This window comes from Acinonyx jubatus, chromosome A2 (genome assembly GCF_027475565.1).
Source record: "Acinonyx jubatus isolate Ajub_Pintada_27869175 chromosome A2, VMU_Ajub_asm_v1.0, whole genome shotgun sequence".
NCBI classification, from domain to species: Eukaryota; Metazoa; Chordata; class Mammalia; order Carnivora; family Felidae; genus Acinonyx; species Acinonyx jubatus.
Window position 1 is genome coordinate 56,560,935 of NC_069383.1, and position 17,992 is coordinate 56,578,926.

At 36.4% G+C, this 17,992-nt stretch overlaps 1 protein-coding gene across 1 annotated transcript; it reads left to right on the forward strand.

Moving 5' to 3' along the window:
- Positions 1 to 280: 280 nt before the first annotated feature.
- On the forward strand, positions 281 to 1,067 carry FERD3L (Fer3 like bHLH transcription factor). The gene has a single exon (XM_027072036.2). It carries the CDS (start codon positions 281 to 283, stop codon positions 773 to 775), a length of 495 nt encoding a protein of 164 aa, XP_026927837.1. The 3' UTR covers positions 776 to 1,067.
- The last annotated feature ends 16,925 nt before the right edge of the window (positions 1,068 to 17,992 follow it).

Consider the following 17,992-nt stretch of genomic DNA (forward strand, 5'->3'; position numbering starts at 1 on the left):
GGCGAGCGAAAAGGATCTCAGCGTTGGAGGCCTATCCCTTTGAGATTCCCTAGCGCGCTCAAGCTTGCTTGTCTTTTTCCATCAGTTTCGAGAGGACGGACTTTGTCAGAGCCTTCCCTATCGGTGCCACTAATCCTGTTATCAGCTTGGTTATAAATGTTAATTCCCCTGGCCCTTCGGTGATGGTGCGGCATCAGATTGGGAGCTGTTAGGAAGCCCCTCACCAGAATCTCGCCCCTCCCTGCGAGAAACCGATGAGAGGCAGGGCCAAGGCAACGCGATGGCGACCTATCCAGAGAGGTGCGTGGATGCCACCGTGCTGGACTTCGTCGCAGACCTGTCCCTGGCCTCCCCGGGGCACCCACTCCTCTGCGACTTCGCACCTGGGGTTCCCTTTGGGGACCGAGACCTTGTGCTCCGAGAGGGAAGACGCAGGAGGCTGGCACGCTTTGAGGAGGAGGATCCCGAAGAGGAGGGCGAAGTAGACGAGGGGGAGGAGGAGGAGGAGGAAGAGGAGCATGGGAGAGGCGCGTCCCCGCTGGGCCGTCCCAAGAGGAAAAGGGTGATCACCTATGCCCAGCGCCAGGCAGCCAACATCCGCGAGAGGAAGCGGATGTTCAACCTCAACGAGGCCTTCGACCAGCTGCGAAGGAAGGTGCCCACTTTTGCTTACGAGAAGAGGCTGTCCCGGATCGAGACCCTACGCCTGGCCATCGTCTACATTTCCTTCATGACCGAGCTCTTGGAGAGCTTCGAAAAGAAGGAAACCGGCTGAGTCCGGGTGGGATGGAGGTGTCTGTCCCCTCCTCTCGTGGGCGTGCGCGGGCTTGGGGGTGCATCAGGACCCAGGAGGGTGCGGCCGAGAGACCTGGAGGGACTCTTTAAGACAGAAAGTCTGGCCTTCTGGAGCTTGGTCCGGACTTGAGAAATCCCCACAGCTATCGAGAAGAGTGGCAGCCGGAGAGTTAACATACACGCGATTGCTTTCTAAGGAGCCTGGGGCGCCTTAGGAGGTAGAATTCGCTGGGCCTGTTGAGGCGACAGCCCAGAAGCGGTTTCTGCCGGCCTAGTGGGTGGGGAGCTAATCCTCTCCCCAAACTGTAGACTTTGGGGCCTTCTACGGAGTCCAAACTCTTCTCTTTACCTTAAAAAAAAAAAAAAAAAAAAAAAAAAATTAATAAAATAGACATTCCTACTTTTTTTTTTTTTTTTTTTTTTTTTTTTTTTGCCTCAACAGTCTGTGCTGCCCAATTCTGTGCAGGCGCTCCGCTCAGCTCCCCGTCCGAGCGCTTAGGTAGGTCCTGGAACAGACACAGGGGTGCAGGGTGGAGGGTCTCCTCGGAGGCCGAGGGACTCCGGACCTCTTGTTCAATCCTCTTAGGCTTGTCGAGAGACGGAAGGAAGGAAGGAAGTGAAGAAGGAACGGAAGTCCAGGGGACAAGCGACCTCTTAGAAGGGACATCATTCTCCCCTCTCTTCGCCTTAAGGCGCAGAACCAGAAACCTTGTTGGTGTTCCTCCCGGAGACTGATGCTCGAACTCGGAGGAGGACGGAGAGAGCTCCAGTCCTACCGGCGGGGACGCTCCTGGGCTTGCCAGGATCTTGGGCTGCGAGCTTTGGCCGCGGAGCTGGACTTTTCCCCTGCGCTTCCGGGAAAAGGACCTGGTCTTCCCAGGCTCGGCGCAGCTTCAGCGCGCACTTTTACATTTTTATCTGTAGGTAGAGAAGACAGCTTCCTTTCTAGTCACAACTAGGAACAAGAAAATCAAAACTCAGAGGAGGAGATGCATGCTTCCACTTTGCAAATATGTGTGTAATGGAGAGGAGGTTGAAGCAGGACCAAGGTGAGGACCCATCTTCAGTTTGGATCCTCTGCCATTCCACGGTTCTTCCTTCTGGGCAACCTGCTGACACCTGAACTGGGGTTCTTCAGATAGGAGTAGGTAAGTGAGGAGAGGAATCCGAATGAACAAGGCCCACCCAAGGGCAAATTCCGTATTTCTTTATTTTGCCACTTCACCTGACACACCTTTGTGCACCCAAACACACACACACACACACACACACACACACACACACACACATTCTCCCTATCATACCTTTAGAAATATTTTTATTAATAACTAATATATACTTATCCTAGAAGGTTTGGAAAACAAAAGTTAAAAAAGTAAATAAAATTTAAATCACTCCACATCACCACATAGTTAGCGTTTTTATTTCCTTCTAGTCTTTTTTTTCTGTATAGATATGAATTAAATATGCTTAACAAATTTGAGGTACTTTTGGATATTGATCTTTCCCCACACTCATCACTATAGAAAGAGCCCTTTCCCCCTGACTTTAAATATTATTCAAACATAATTTGATTACTGTATTTTATTGTCATAACGATGTATCACAGCTTAATGCCAGTCCTTTACAGGTACATAGCTAAGATACTTCCTTTTTAAAAAATAAATGGCAATGCAAAGAGCATTCTTCTAGATGTCTTGTCTGCCTGTGATAACTTCCTGATATTAGAGTATAAGAAATAAAATTTCTTCATCAAATGAACATTTCAGTTTGTGGCTACAAATGGCCAGATTGCCTTCCAGGTAGGTTCTGCCAGTCCACACTCTTTCCCACCAGCACTGCCAGGATTTACTTGTCTCTCAAGCGTCTGCATTTAAAACTCTTCTAGTTCTCCTATCTATAGGAACTGAATTAGTTCCGAAATTTTGTCATTTCAGAACTAATTCTAATTGTCTTCCAGAGACAATTCTTATTTTGACTGTGTCTTTTCACTAGGATTTTTTCCACCTCTACCATAGGAACGTCAGGATAAATAGGTAAAAGAAAAAATGTAACCAGGTAAGACCAAAAAAAAAAAAAAAAACCAGCAAAATTAGGGAGTGTATTTTTATTCTCTTGTCACTTTACAAAATAAACTGAAACTTAGACAGTGACCTCTGTATCAGTTTTATAAAATAAAATTACTCATTTCCACTTCTTTTTCTAGACAACTTTTTGGCTACTGAGGCCAGTATATCTGTATTTTTAAAGATAAATTTAAAGTTACTCATTTCAATATGTTGACAAAAATAATTATTTCTGAACTTTTCATTAAACAGAATTCTGTTCCCTATCTTCTTATGGAGTGGTAGTGTCTCCATCAATACCTCATGTTTATTCAGTTATTTTTTAATACTTTTTTAAAAAATGTGTCAACATTTTACATATAGTGTGAATGAGTTCAAAACTAAAAGAACTTGCAGAAGCTTCCTTATTTCTCCCCCTTACAGCCCCCCTGAGAATTAAACATCATGTAAAAAAAATCTACAAGTGCTAAGTTTTTAAAAAATGGCTCAAATCCAGGAATCATCATTTTTTAAAAACCAGAAATTAAAGAAAGAAATGCGTGTAGACAAAGGACCTCTAAACCACTGGGTCCTAAAGAGTAAATACAAGCATCCATCATGCTTAATCCTCTCCCTCATGTTACAGACCATTTTGTTACGTTCTTAGTAAGCACATAATATCTTACAGTGAATAGTTCTTCAGCACATAAATAAAATCTAAAGAGCCTCCAAATAAAAAGTGATTTCCCCATTATTACCAGAAGAATTATGCCCACAATTTTTCAGTCTGTTAAATCGCATGAAGGTTTTGTTCTCTGTAAATTTTTTGTATGTTTAGAAGCTGCTCTAAAATGCAAAGTCACTTAAGGCATTTTCTTAATCATTGTACTGATAGAATAATTTGAAGCCAAACAAGGATTTTAAACACAGAGAAATGGGTTGACTTATTTCTTACACCAAGTTATCCACAGAGATAAGTCATCTGCATTTTGAACATGAATCCACTACACCTCCAAATCTCAACACTCAACTTTTCTTAAGCAATGCGACCGTTTTAGTTCTTTTCATTTTAGATCCATAAATTCAGCATACTTTTAATTTTTTTAATTCTTTTTTTTTTTTTTTTACCTTAGTTGACACACATATTACATTAGTTTCAGGTGTACAACAGAATGCCTCAACAACTCTATACATTATGCTATGTTCACCACAGGTGCAGCTATCATCTGTCAGTGTACTTTGTATTTTTTTTTTAAATGTTGATTTATTTTGAGAGAGAGAGAGAGTACAGGGAGGGGCAGAGAGAGAGAGAGGGAGAGAGAGAATCTCAAGCAGGCTCTGTGTCATCAGTGCAGGGCCTGACCCAGGGCTCCATCACAAGAACCATGAGATCATGACCTGAGCCAAAAGCAAGAGCTGGATGCTTAACCAACTGAGCCACCCAGGTGCCCCTGTCAGTGTATGTTTTAACACAACTGTTTTTAGTATAATGTAACCTATGTTAACATTGTTTTATTCTTTATCTTTTAAACCAACACCAATAAAATATCAGTAGATACTGGTTTTTTAATACTTTCCACCAGTTTTAAAAAATCCTAATGTCAATTACCTCTGGAAATTCTTAATAATGTTTTTGAAATCTAAAAGTTATTTGGACATTTGGTATCTAAATACCATTTTAGACGTTGCATAGAGGTGATTTATTTATATACAATTTACTGACTGAAACCTGCCTTTTGGTCTCAAACTAAATTCCCCATAATTTTCAGGTTACTAGTAGTATTTAGACATTTATACCAAAGAAAAAAGATCTAAATGAAATCATATTTGAAAGACATAATCAGACTTTCCAAGGAAAGTAAAAATCAGAGGCTTTTGCCATCAACAGGCAGCCATTCAGGATGATCATCTTTTACAGCTGCCCAATGTGAAAGCCGATTTTGGCAAAAGTAGCAGTGAAAACTGAATCAAATATTATGTTAGTATTTATGCATAATTTCTGCATGAACATACAATTAAGATCCTAGGATTTGTATTGCTATTTATTATTGCATTTGTCAGCATTTCCATTATAAAAAAAATGTGGTAGAAGGTTTATAACAAAACTATAAAAATTCTGAGATGAAATTTGATAAGCACCGTTTAGCATAACTGTTATTCTTAACTACAAATCTTCAAAGAAAATTTCAAAGGTAATGAAAACACTTGAGTACATTTCACATGTAGGCTTTCAAAATGGTCCTGCAATTTGAAAAACTAAGAGACTGTACTTAATACAAAATGCAAATTATTTTATTTTGATCAAAAATAACTGGCAGATTAATGTTGAATTTTTAAGTACTAAATCTCCTTTTTATAGGGTGACATTTCATTAAATTTTCTTTAATGTAAAATAGAAAAGTGTTAAAGGTTTGGTACATATCTGTATCTTGGTGCAAGTTCACTCAAAGGTTTCTGAACTTTGCCAACATTTTGGGTGAAGTTAGTCCCAGTTTCTGGTCAGCGCCCTCTCTTCCTGTGAATGCTGAACTAAAAAAGGTTACAAAACAAAAGTCAGCAGTTCTGACCATTTTGTTTTGACTTTGGGGTTTCTTTGAATCCAAAGCTCAAAACCAAACCTGGCGGAGGAGGAGAAGGAAGGGAAAAAAATCCATGCAGGCTGAAATGAATAAAATACCAGAAACATGGAAAAAGACTTCAAGTCTCTATAAACCAAAGCCTATAAAATTCCACAATCTTCCCTGTGACCTCAAATTTTTAGTTCTGTACCTGAAACATATTCCATAAAGAAATATAAATAATTGCAAAAAATAGTATGAACATATTTTAAAACACTCTTTATGGTTAATATTTGGCAGAATTCCACCTTCAATCTTGCAGAAAGCATAGAACTTTTAATATTCAGTGAAACCAAGAATTTAATAAATATGATGGAAATTATCAGAATAAAATGACTTATGGTTACTTAGCGCTTTATGGTTTTCAAAGCACCATTCACATACTTCCTCTCATTTGATCCTCCCAATTGGATTTTAACACGATCTAGAGTCCCTCTATTAAATTGAGTCATCAGTGTACCATCTTAAAAATTCATTCACTCATTAAAATCAGCATGATACCAAGATAACCTAAACAGGACCAATGGTCACATATAAGCAACACATTGTTTTCAAAGATATTGTTTCCAAAGATCAAAAGCACCTTAACACACTTTGTGGATGATAAATTATACAAAAAGCTAGTAGAGTCTGGCTCCCTCAAAGGCCAAATTTTACCACCTTCTATTTAGAGTTCTGTGAAAGAGATTTCCACCTGCAGTCAGCAAACATAGATGACCTCAAAGCAGCTGTTATAGACAGCTTTTTATAATTTCCAGTCTTCAAAAGGGAGGAAAATATCTATGAGAATTTGGAAATAGATCAAACAGTTGGTGAACAATAAAAGGCAACAACATCACATACATGTGTTTGAATGAACGAATGAATGGATATGATTACACAATTTGTTTTTACTGCAGATAATTTTTTGACTTCTCCAAAACTTAGTAAAATCACAAGCTGTCTTTGTTACTCATCATATCTTGAACTAATTGACTACATTTAGTCCTACAGTTTAGTGAAATGTTGGCTATATTTAATCCCATAGTTTAGTGAAATATTGGAGAAGCTAGAAACGGTTTCGAGGAGAAAAACCAAATAATTGAATTCTTAGGTCTGGATGAAGTAATAATATGTATAATAATAAGTAGTAATATATGTAACCATATATTTATTGTATTGCTTACTTATATTGAGTTGAGTTCTTTACATAGTTCGAATAATAACTTCAGGATATAGACATTATGATCACCTAGTAATGATGAAGACACGATGGAATAGAGAAGTTAAATAACTTTCCCAGGTTCAATCAAGATTTACACCCCATCAAGAATCTGAGACCAAATTCTTAGGGGCTGAGGTTATTTGTCAATGAATATATGATTATTATTCTTAAGTAGAAATGATATGGTAAAAATAAAAAACTATTTTTATCTTTACTGAGGATCAGAAACGTGAACATGGGTTTACCATGTACCAGAGGGATACAGTCTCCGCAATGAAACTGGAAAGGTGACCTACTGGTGTAAGTTTTTGAAGAGGCCTTGAAATAATCTTCCATGGATATTCTAAAGCCACAACTTTCCTCTAGTGGCTTCAGTGCATTCCTGCCAGAAAAGAAGAGACAAAACTCTTTTGATGAACATAATGATTATAAACACAAGCTTTGGAATTTGACAGAAGTGGGTTTGAATTTCAAGTACATCACATCATGTTCTAGAAGCTAGTACAACTTACTTAAATTTGTTGACCCTCAGTTTATTCATCTTTAAACTAGGAATAATAATATTCAGCAAACAGGGCCCTTATGAGGATTGACTGAATTATGTAGGCAGAGTAAATGCTTTACAAGCACTCACTAAATGGTAACTACTATTAAAATACTCATCATCATCATTACCATTATCATCGTAACCCTCCCAGTTCTATGGCAACAAAGAACTGTTCTATAACAAAGCATCACCTTTACCACCAATGGTAATACATGAGCGTATAATATAGAAAAAAACAGAACTCATTATATAATACTTTTAAATGAATTGAAAAAAAATCAGATTTTTTTTAATTCTCCAATATTTCCTTATTCCTGGAATATTTGAGTGCCAGCATTTAGTCTTGGTCCATGTATCTTTCTAAGTAAAACAATACACACCCAACAAATGAACAGAGTTCAAAACCCTCTCCTTTAATGTGCTACTGCAATAACATGTATATTAAAAAGAAAGCATAAGTAAGTCACTTTAAATCTGAGAAAAAGTGATCAGAATTCATTCAGAGAAGTTTTATTTTATCAGCAGCCTAGATATTACAGTTTAGTATATATTTTCCACAACAGTGTGCATTTATTCAAATCAGATAATTTCTGATCGAATAGTTCTATATCTTAATTGCAAGAGTGGTTGCACTAACCCACATTTGTGACAGAATGACATAAAACTGTCTTTTTACACTAATGTTAATTTCCTGGCTTTGCTATTGTACTATAGTTATGTAAGATGTAACCTATGGAGAAAACTGAGTGAAGGGTACATGGAACCTCTCTGTACCACCTTTGTAAGATCCTATGAATCTATAATTATTTCAAAACAAAAAATGAAAAAATCAGATAATTACTATGGCATTTCTTTGAACCTATAGAGCGCCTCAGAAATGTAAATTATCATTAATTTTAGGGAGACATTCACATATACTTGACTCATGTCCTGTTCTATAATTTTTCTTCAAGGGTCTCATGAAAGTGAAAACAAGTTTTGTGCATGGTATTATGTGTATCCTGGAATGAAAATCAGGACTCTACCGGTAGAGGTCATAGCCAAGAATTGAGTATCTGATTCTGGATTCCTTGACCAAATACATTCCCAAGTATGGATTTGAGTGTTGGAGGAGCCACTTACAAAATTAGATAACTCACTTAAAATGTCTGGGCTTCAATACCTACCCTGGTCTGTAAAGTACAAGTAATAAATCCAGAACTATTTAAAGTATCAGAGGGGTTAAATCAAGTACTTAGTACAGTGCCTCATACAAAGTAAATATTTAGGGAATGCTGTTATTATTATTGTTCATGCTATTTCAATGTTCAATGTGTATACAGAGAAAAATGACAATTCAGCCTTTTAGAAGGACTCAAGAGAACACACACAAGAACAATAATAAATTGTCTTGCTTCTCCTAAACAGAATCAGTCTTTTAAATAGCATGGCATTTGTGGCAAATTTAATCTGCCATCAGAATAGTGTGTTTTTGCTTAATTTTGTTTTTAAAGCATAGAAATTTAAAGACAAAGTTTCTGGTTCATGACATGTGATCACAATCTTTGATCTGCCAGGAAAGCCACTGTAAACCCTACATTTCTAAATAACCTCTAAAATTTGCATATAAAGCTTTTTATATGAAAAGTTGATACTTGTATTGGTATATCCTCTGGGATTTATTTTTGAGCAAATTCAACTTGAAAGCTGTGGTGTTGTGTAGGACTGCTTCGATTACCAAGCGTTTATACCTGATCGGATCTAGACAAACAGGAAGTATGAAAATCTGGAACTCAGCGTAATCAGGAATGGAGTACATGGTCATGCCTTGTTTTAGGTTCCCCGAGGGACATAGGAGTCCCTGTGCACCTAAGAAGGTTAAATGACCACCACCTGCTTTCCACTGAGGACAGTCAGGGAGGAAAAGAGAAAAGGCCCCTCTTGGGAGCAGCAGCAGAGAGGGAAGCTGGATCTAGAAGTGCACTCTGGGACATCATCCTGTGCTATTTCTGCCATTTACACTTTTTGAAAACTTGGTGCCTGGCTTTATCCTCTTTACTCGCATAATTTTTTTCACTCTGATGCTAGTAGATTTATACAAAATCTTTGAAAAACTTTTGAATATTCTGGCCTAAACTTACCGGCAATTTAAATAGGAGGTTTTTGAAAAGATAAAGTTGACCTGAACTTACACATCATTTCTCAACATTTAAAAATGGGTAACTCTAGGAGCAGCTGGGTGGCTCATTTGGCTGAGTGTCTGACTCTTGATTTTAGCTCAGGTCATGATCCCAGGGTCATGGGATCAAGGCCCACATTAGGCTCCACGCTGAGCGGGGAGCCTACTTAAGAATGTCTGCCTCTCTCCCTTTGCCCCTCTCCCCTGATTGAGCTCTCTCTCGCTCTAAAATAAAATAATAAAAAATTTAAAACAAGATGGGTAACTCTAAAAAAATAAAATAAAATAATAAAAATGGGTAACCTTTTTTATATCTATTTTAATAATTTTTCTTCCTTGCATAGAAAGACAAAAGGATAATTATGTCTTGTTCCTTTCAAAAGCTTTGATTTAGCTTCAAATGGTTTATTTGAGGGTTGATGGTAAAGGGCCTCCTGAAACTTACTAAAATTCTTCTGACTTGGGAAACATAACCAGTTTCAAATATTCTCACCATGGGTTCATATTTTTTACTAAAAAATGTGGTAACTGTAGTTAACAAGCATTTGACAAGTAGTGGTTTTGTTAATTGTAGATCTTATTGAACATACCATACCATTTCTTTCATCACTATTCATTTGTTTAATCTCATCGAAGTTTATTAAAATTAGAGCAGATGAGCTCAGTTAAAATATACATATTGGACGCCACTTTTTTTCAAGATGACACAACCACAAATTAAATTTCATACCCTTATTCGTATATTGTATTTCATCAAATTCAATCAACTGCCTCTAAAGTTAACATGAAAAAGGCTGAAAAATACCCAGAACTCAAAAGTATTACACAACAAAACACAACAAAAATTTTCCCAAATTACATCCAAATATCTCAGTCCAAACCTTATGGTCTTTAACTACGACATCCTCAGAGCTTCTCTATGGTTATAACCCCTCTCCCGTTGTATGAGCCACATGCATGCAAACATGCACACATGTGAAAGTATTTTTATTAGAATGCCTTCACATGTATTTTAGAATGGATGGTACATACGTAAATTTTTTTCACTACTAGCTCAAATCTTAAAAATGGTTTCATTTGTCTTCCTTCTCCATACTTTGGTAGTTTTACTGTTTTTTACTAACAGCCATCTCTTTCCTTAATATTTCATATGGTCATAATATTAATGATTGTTGAACTTTTCTAACCTTTGTCAGCAGAATTCAAGTGGGCATCTTTGTCTTTACATATATTGAAAACAAGCCCCAAAATTACTCCAATTATCAACTGAACATTAGCTCCACATTAGTATATCAGACCTGTATATAATTACTAAGAACAGCAGCCAGTAAATTGTAGAAAAGAAAGTGTCTGGAATTGCCATTCAGGAAACCTACAGAACACTCACTGATTAGATGAGGGTCATTTACTCAATGAGAAAAACAGAATTTTCCCTGGGAGCAGAGCTACTTCCTCTTGGAGAGATTCAAGACTATCTGAAGTTCAGGTAATTTACCATATCAAGAAAGGCGTTATAAAGGATTCAAGAATGCTCTCTGAACTTTGGCTCTAGTTGGGAAGATCTAAGCCAGATTTTATAACATTAGGGACATTCTGTGGATTCTTACAGCTTGCTCATGGAAATTTCACTGGTGCCTAAGGAAATAATCAATACTATGTACAAAGAGTAGATTACAAAAGATGTATCTGGGTATTGTTTATAACATCAAAATTGAGAAAATAACCTAGATACCTTTAATATAAGTCCTTGTTTTAAACTGTTATGGGTGATGTACAAAAGAGACTGTGCTATGGGAAGATGAATCCAATAAATGATATGTGAAAAAGTATTCATATGGAAATATGTGTAAATATATGTGTGCATGAATGCATATCTTTATATATATAAATGTTCATTTTATATATGCTATAGGAAAACTGGTCATTTTTATACTTGCTTGTATTTTTTCCAGTTTTCTAGCAATCTTTTGTAGTCTAACGTTATTTTAAAACAAGTGGGACTACATCAAACAAAAAAGCTTTGCACAACAAAAGAAACCATCATAAAATTAAAAGACAACCTATGGAATAAGAGAAAATATTTGCAAACCATCTATCTGACAAGCCGTTAATATCCAAAATATACAAATACACAATATATACAACTCAACAGCAAAAACACAAATAATCCAATTAAAAATGGGCAAAGGACATGAATGCACGTTTTTCCAAAGAAAATCTACAAATGACCAACAGGTACATAAAAAGGTGCTCAACATCATGAATCATCCATTAAATTGCAAACCAAAACCACAATGAGATAGCACCTCACACCCCGTCAGAATGGCAATTATCAAAAAGATAAGAGATAATGATCATTGGTAAGGATGTGGAGAAAGGGAAACCCTTGTGCACTGTTGGTGAGAATCTAAATTAGTACAGCAACTGTGGATAACAGCTTGGAGGGCCCTCAAAAAATTAAAATAAAACTATGATATGACCCAGCAATCCCACTTCTGGGTATCTATCTGAAGGAAATGAAACCACTATCTGGAAGAGATATCTGCACCCTTTGTGTTCACTGCAGCGTTATTCACAATAACCAAGACATGGAAACAACCTAGTGTCCACTGACGAATGAATGGATAAAGAAACTGTGGGATATTCATACAATGAAATACTATTCAGTCACAAAAAAGAAGGAAATTCTGTCTTGCAACAAAGTGATGGATTTTGAGGACATGATGCTAAGTGAAATAAGTCACAGAAAGACAAATACTGTATGTTCTTACTTATATGTGGAATCTAAAAATGCCAAAATCATAGAAATAGAGTAGAATGGTGGCTGCCAGGAGTTGCAGAGCAGAGGAAATGGGGAGATGTTGGTCAAAGGGTACAAACTTCCATTTATAAGTTCTGAGGGTCTAATATACAGCATGGCAACTATAGTTAACAATACTGTATTACAGAATTGAAAGTTCTCAAGAGAACTGTTAAATGTCATCAAAACAAAAACATAAAAATAATGAAATTATTTTATGTTAAAAATAGCCACACAGTAAAATTTGTGAGTTCTGCTAGTTGTATGTCAGGATGGTGTTACTTAAGTGAGAACTATTGCCTTCTTAACACTAAAACATTTAAAACTAGATATTTAACATACTTAGACATGATATTCTGTAATATTTTTCTTTGGATACTACAGAGCATAACATTATCAGCATATGAGAGGCCCCTCTTATGCTTCCCTCCACTTACTACCCTTCTCTCCCTACAAGGATATCCAGTAACCTGATCTCTAACAGCCTTGATTCGCTTCCCAGTTATTGTTTTGTTTTATATAAATGCAATCATTGGGTTTTGGGAAAAGAGGGCTTTTCTATTATAAATCTGTATTCAATAAAACAAGTATTCTGACATTGACCCTCAACATACAAGAGAAGTTGAAATTAATTAGAAAGATAGGGATTAAATTTACCTTTAAATACACAGAGTTAACAACTAAAAGGAAAAGTACTTCACAAATATGCACTTCAATTTTATTGACACTGAAATGGAAAATGCAAATGGAAATTTTAACAGTGTTGTGAGCCTTCTCAAAAACAGCTGAGTTCACCCGCAATTCACACACATACACACAAATACACTCCTAATGAAAATAACTACAGTAAACTATACTTATTTCTAATGATATTCCTGGTTTTTAAACAATTAGTACCACAATTTTGCTTCCTATTTAGCCCCATGGGAATTACAATGCATATATGAGTGTGTGTGCATGTGTGTGTGAAGGTACATATTGTATTGACATTTGATGTTTACTTCATTTTTTAAAAGGATTAATATTAGAACCAAGTGAGTGTGATCCCCAAAACTTTACATATTCATATGCATATTCATTTTCATGGACTTTTCATATTCACGTTTGAAAACTGCCATACACTAAAAGAAAAAAAGTACATTTCTAACAAGTAATTTCAAAATATTTCAAACTTGCACTGCTTTTAATAACTTTTATTGTTTTTAACATGTGACATTTTATCCCCATTAGCAATAACAGATGTCTAATGCATTAAAAAGGAAAATCCTGCACACATGTTGAAATAGAGGACTTTACTGAAAGGAAAGCATGTGCTTTGATTTATATTAGTCAAAATTTAGATACTGTACTTGGTGCTATTTCAGGAAATGAAAAGGTGAGGAAATAGTTATACACCAGTAAACCAGAGCAAAAGTCTCCATAGAAACCAAAACAGTTTCAGTGGGAGCCACATAAGCTAAATTAATACCTAGAATATGGTCATATTAGCCCCTAGAGAGCTAATTCGAACAAAATAAAACACCGTTCGTTGGTTCATGCATGTTACACCATATTTACAATTCTTCTTTGTTCACAGTTAATTGTCAAAACCTAATCAGTCATCAAGACTATGAAAATTTGGGTGAACGCTAAGGAGAAAAGATCACAAAAACAACAGTGTTTACTTACTCTTCCCCAACTCCATTATCTTCACCACTAGTCAAAAGAAACACAAAGGGCAAACTGAAAAATAATGAACGATAATTCCCATTTTATTTGTTTAGCTAGTGTTTGGCCTCAGTTTTCACAGGCACTCCTGTAGACTCCTCACCTGACTTAGTGCTCCCCCACCCCACTGCAGACAGTACTGAGTGAGGAACCACAAGCCAGTAGGGGCAGCAATTAATTTATTGAACAACTACTATGCACTGGCTGCCTACATATACTATGCCATCCAATCCTTACAAAATACTATGATGAATATTAATATACGCTTTACAAATAAAAAAATTAAGTTCAAATTAAATGAAATATCCTGTCCAAGCTTAGACAGTGGTGGAGCCAGATTTTGACCCAGTTGTCTCCTTCTCTGGAGGTAATGGTGACAAACATTGCCATTATATAGCTCTATGCCTCTGTCAATCAGCTGAAGAATAGCATATACTCTTTGCAAAGGTGACCCAGCATTCATTGTGTGTCCAGCTGGTTACAGCATAGACTGAAGAATTAAGAATTACTATCAGTTCCTAATGGATTCAATTTATACCATCTTTCAATAGCGTATTTGTTGCTAGTGGGATAATTTCTATTCCATGCAATTTGTATTTTATTCCTTTACACTCATTTTCTATATTATTATTGTTTTGTGTTCATAGAGTGTGATAGAAATAGCTTCTTCCATCTAAGCTGGGCTGTTTTCTTAAATGCTTCAGAAATACATCCGTGGGTGTATGTGACATAAAGGTATAGCTTCCAACTGCCTGATCCTATCACAAAAGGGCTACCACCTCAAGATCACATAATCCTTGATATTTCCTTCACACGATTCATTTCATTACAAACTGATTCATAATTAACCATAAGGTATACCATCAGCTAAAGTATCCTATATATATTTATCATCTTTATGATGTTTGGAACAGCAAAAAGGGAGGTGCATTAGATATAAGCATAGATATAAGCATAATATATAAGCATGAGATACATCTATCCCGTGTTTTGGCAGGTCTGTCCCACTAGTCAAACTGGGTATCAGAACACTTGTCCTACTGGACAGAGTTACTTTCAGGTTTTTTCTCTTTTTGTTCACTTCATTTTCTTGCTCCTCAGCAAAACTAAAATTAAATTGAGAGGATCTTCTTAAATGTGAGATTTTAACCTTAAAACAGAGAAAATTTGCTCATAAAGGTACTTATTTCATCATCTCCACAAAAGAAAAACACGACTTCTGGGTTGAAATTAAGGCTGGTTTGTATCTCTACAATTCTGGTATAAAATATAATTTGCCAACTTATGATGTAATAGCCAAGAAACCCAAAACAATGTCAAGAGCATTACCAAGGTCAGAAATGCTGAGTCCTAGCTGCAATAGGACAGTGTGGACAAGTCCCAAAGAAGAATCTTTTAAAAGGAAAGGGTACTACTCAGACTAACCTGAACTATGAACCTGAGGGTGGCTGGAAACTTCATGGAGGCTGACCACAAATTTACTACCGAACGGATCAAGTGGCAAAAGTGAATACAATTCTCAGATTTATGACATTTAATTCAGAAATAGAGGTTCTGTTGAAATAAAATTCCAACCATTGGGAGAATTTCCATGTCAGAAGATACAATTTATAATACTTTCTTCATCAGTTTAAAGTTTAAGGCCATTATTATGTCTCTGATTTTGTGATGTTCTTTAGACGATACTATTTTATAAATCTGCTTTTCCTTCAAACTCTGGCTGATTTGCTACAAGTTAGTTGTGTTGCTTTTTAGTGTTCCTATATCATTAGTAATTGGCTTTCAATATATTACTCTGTATTACAGTTCTAGTTATTCATCCCTCATTGTCACAAAGGTAAGTGGCTATGTATGACAAAGAAAAAATTAAACAAAATCATTACAGATCTCTCTTGCTTCCCTTCTCTTCTCTTTCTCCCCACAGTTTTTTTTCTCCTGTCCATGCCATCATTCTGTTGGATTCACTGACTAAATTTTATATAGTAGCATAGAAAATTAAGTTTCTTTTCTAGATTCTTTCCTTCTGTGAACATGTATGCAAATGTTTTCTACAGAAATTATAGAGAAAGAAAACATCAAGATATATTTTATTCAGTCTAGTGAAGTTAGTGGGCTACATAAATATCTCCCTTGGGAGAAAGAAGTTGACAAAATGATCAAGAAGGTGAACAATTTCCTGACTCCCCTTTCCTAAGTCAATGTTCATGGTCATTCTTCTGTGCAGCCCTAAACTAAATAAGCACATAAATGTCATAGTGAGGAGAGAGTGAAAAGTAGCAATAATGTAGGCTCAGTTTACATTTAAATTGGGCTGGATCGAATTGAGTTTTCTTGCTCCGTTCAGTACCCAGTTCCTGTGCTAACTTTCACTACCAATTTAACAAAAATAACAAAAATCTATCAAATTATTTATTGGATGTTTACTTGTACTTGGCTCTGTTCTCAACATCTTTTTTTTCATTCAGTTAAGGTATCTTGTCTAAAATGAGCTCATAGTAGAATGAGAGACATACACTTAACCAGCTTGTGTAGACACTGGATGGGATATGTAGAAACAGTAGTTATTGGGATATAATAGAAGAAAGGTAGTTAATATATTGTAAGTTTCATAGTAACCTATACCTAAATGCCCTTAGGTTGAGGCTTCTGGGAGGAGGAGTGTTGGCAGGTGGAGTGAAAGGGCTATATACCCAGCATGCACACTATGACTAGGTCTAAAGGAGTAATTCTAAGCTAAAAGCCAAGTTGAAGCCAAAGTTCATGATCATTTTGTTCACTACTTGGTAAATGGCCTGCTAGTTACCTAACAATATCCATTCTCTCTTTCTTCCTTTAACAATATAGCCTGTAAAGGTTATACTTCACATGGCTATCCAGCTAATGACTACCTTTCACAGCCTCACTTGTAGTTAGTCGTGGCTATGTGACTAGAATCTAGTAATGGGATATGAGCACTAGCCACATGTAATTTCTAGATAGGGCTCCTAAAAGAGGGACATGTCTTCCCTTGGCTTTTCTCCCTTCCCAATGGCTAGAATGCAAAATTGAAATGAGTTTGGGGTGGCCATTTGGTCCATGAAATGGAAGTCCTATTTTGAGGACAAAAGAATAAGACATTAAATCTCCACCATGGTTCAGCCAGTGAGCCAAGACTGTAACACCTATCCAAATTTCTGATAAGATAAATAAACTTTGTTGTTTAATCCACTATATTTTCTGATCTCTTTATCATAGTGCCATATCCTACTTAATGTGTCTCCTCCTCCCAGGTACCTAGGACAGTGCCTGACATATAACAGGGTTTCATTAATATTGTGGACCATTAAGGGGCAGAATGATCTCACACTACATAGGTTTTTAAGCCTAAGGCCAGAGTACAAATACGCAAGGACTACATTGCAATTCTTCTGAACAAGCTGATATAAGAGAGGGAGAACTACACACTATGCCTTTTCCCTACCCCAGTATGTAACACACCTCAGCTCCTCATACCCTAACATCACCATTGTGATGTCTCAGAAGGGTACCATTGTGATGTCTCAGAAGGGAAAAAACAGTCTAGCTCTACAAAATGAAAGAAAGCATGAAATGTGAAAGAGGAAAATCAGCTTCTATGCAGTATAATACACAGCTGAAAGCTAGTGTCATTCTATGACAGTATAAACAATATAAATTTGAATGCAATAAAATTTTTCAAAAAACAATTAAAATGTATCTAAATTCAAATTTTTATATTATAAGAAATTTAGCAGACTTTTAGTTTATCTGTCTTTTGTTGTGACTTTCTCTTTGACAATGCACATTTGGGCTAAAAGTACCAAACTATAGAAGATGGTAACTGTTAATTGTTATACCCTTGCCTCCAAATAGGGGCAACAGAGCATTCGAATTCAGCATGTCTTCCATTTCAGATACTGCTGGACTCAAGGGTTTTCTCAACCTAGACTACTGCATTTTACTATCAAATTTCAGGGAGCATAATCTCAAAATCACCTCTCAATAACTTTCAGTATCTCTGCTAAGAAAGACAACATTTACTGAAGATAGCCAGAAGTATATTATTCAAGATACTCAAATATCTCTGATAGAATTAGGCGCTCCTGGGTGGCTTAGTCGGT

Bases quoted from the DNA above. Each gene is read 5' to 3' on its own strand.
- FERD3L (XM_027072036.2), top strand. From the start codon at position 281: ATGGCGACCTATCCAGAGAGGTGCGTGGATGCCACCGTGCTGGACTTC.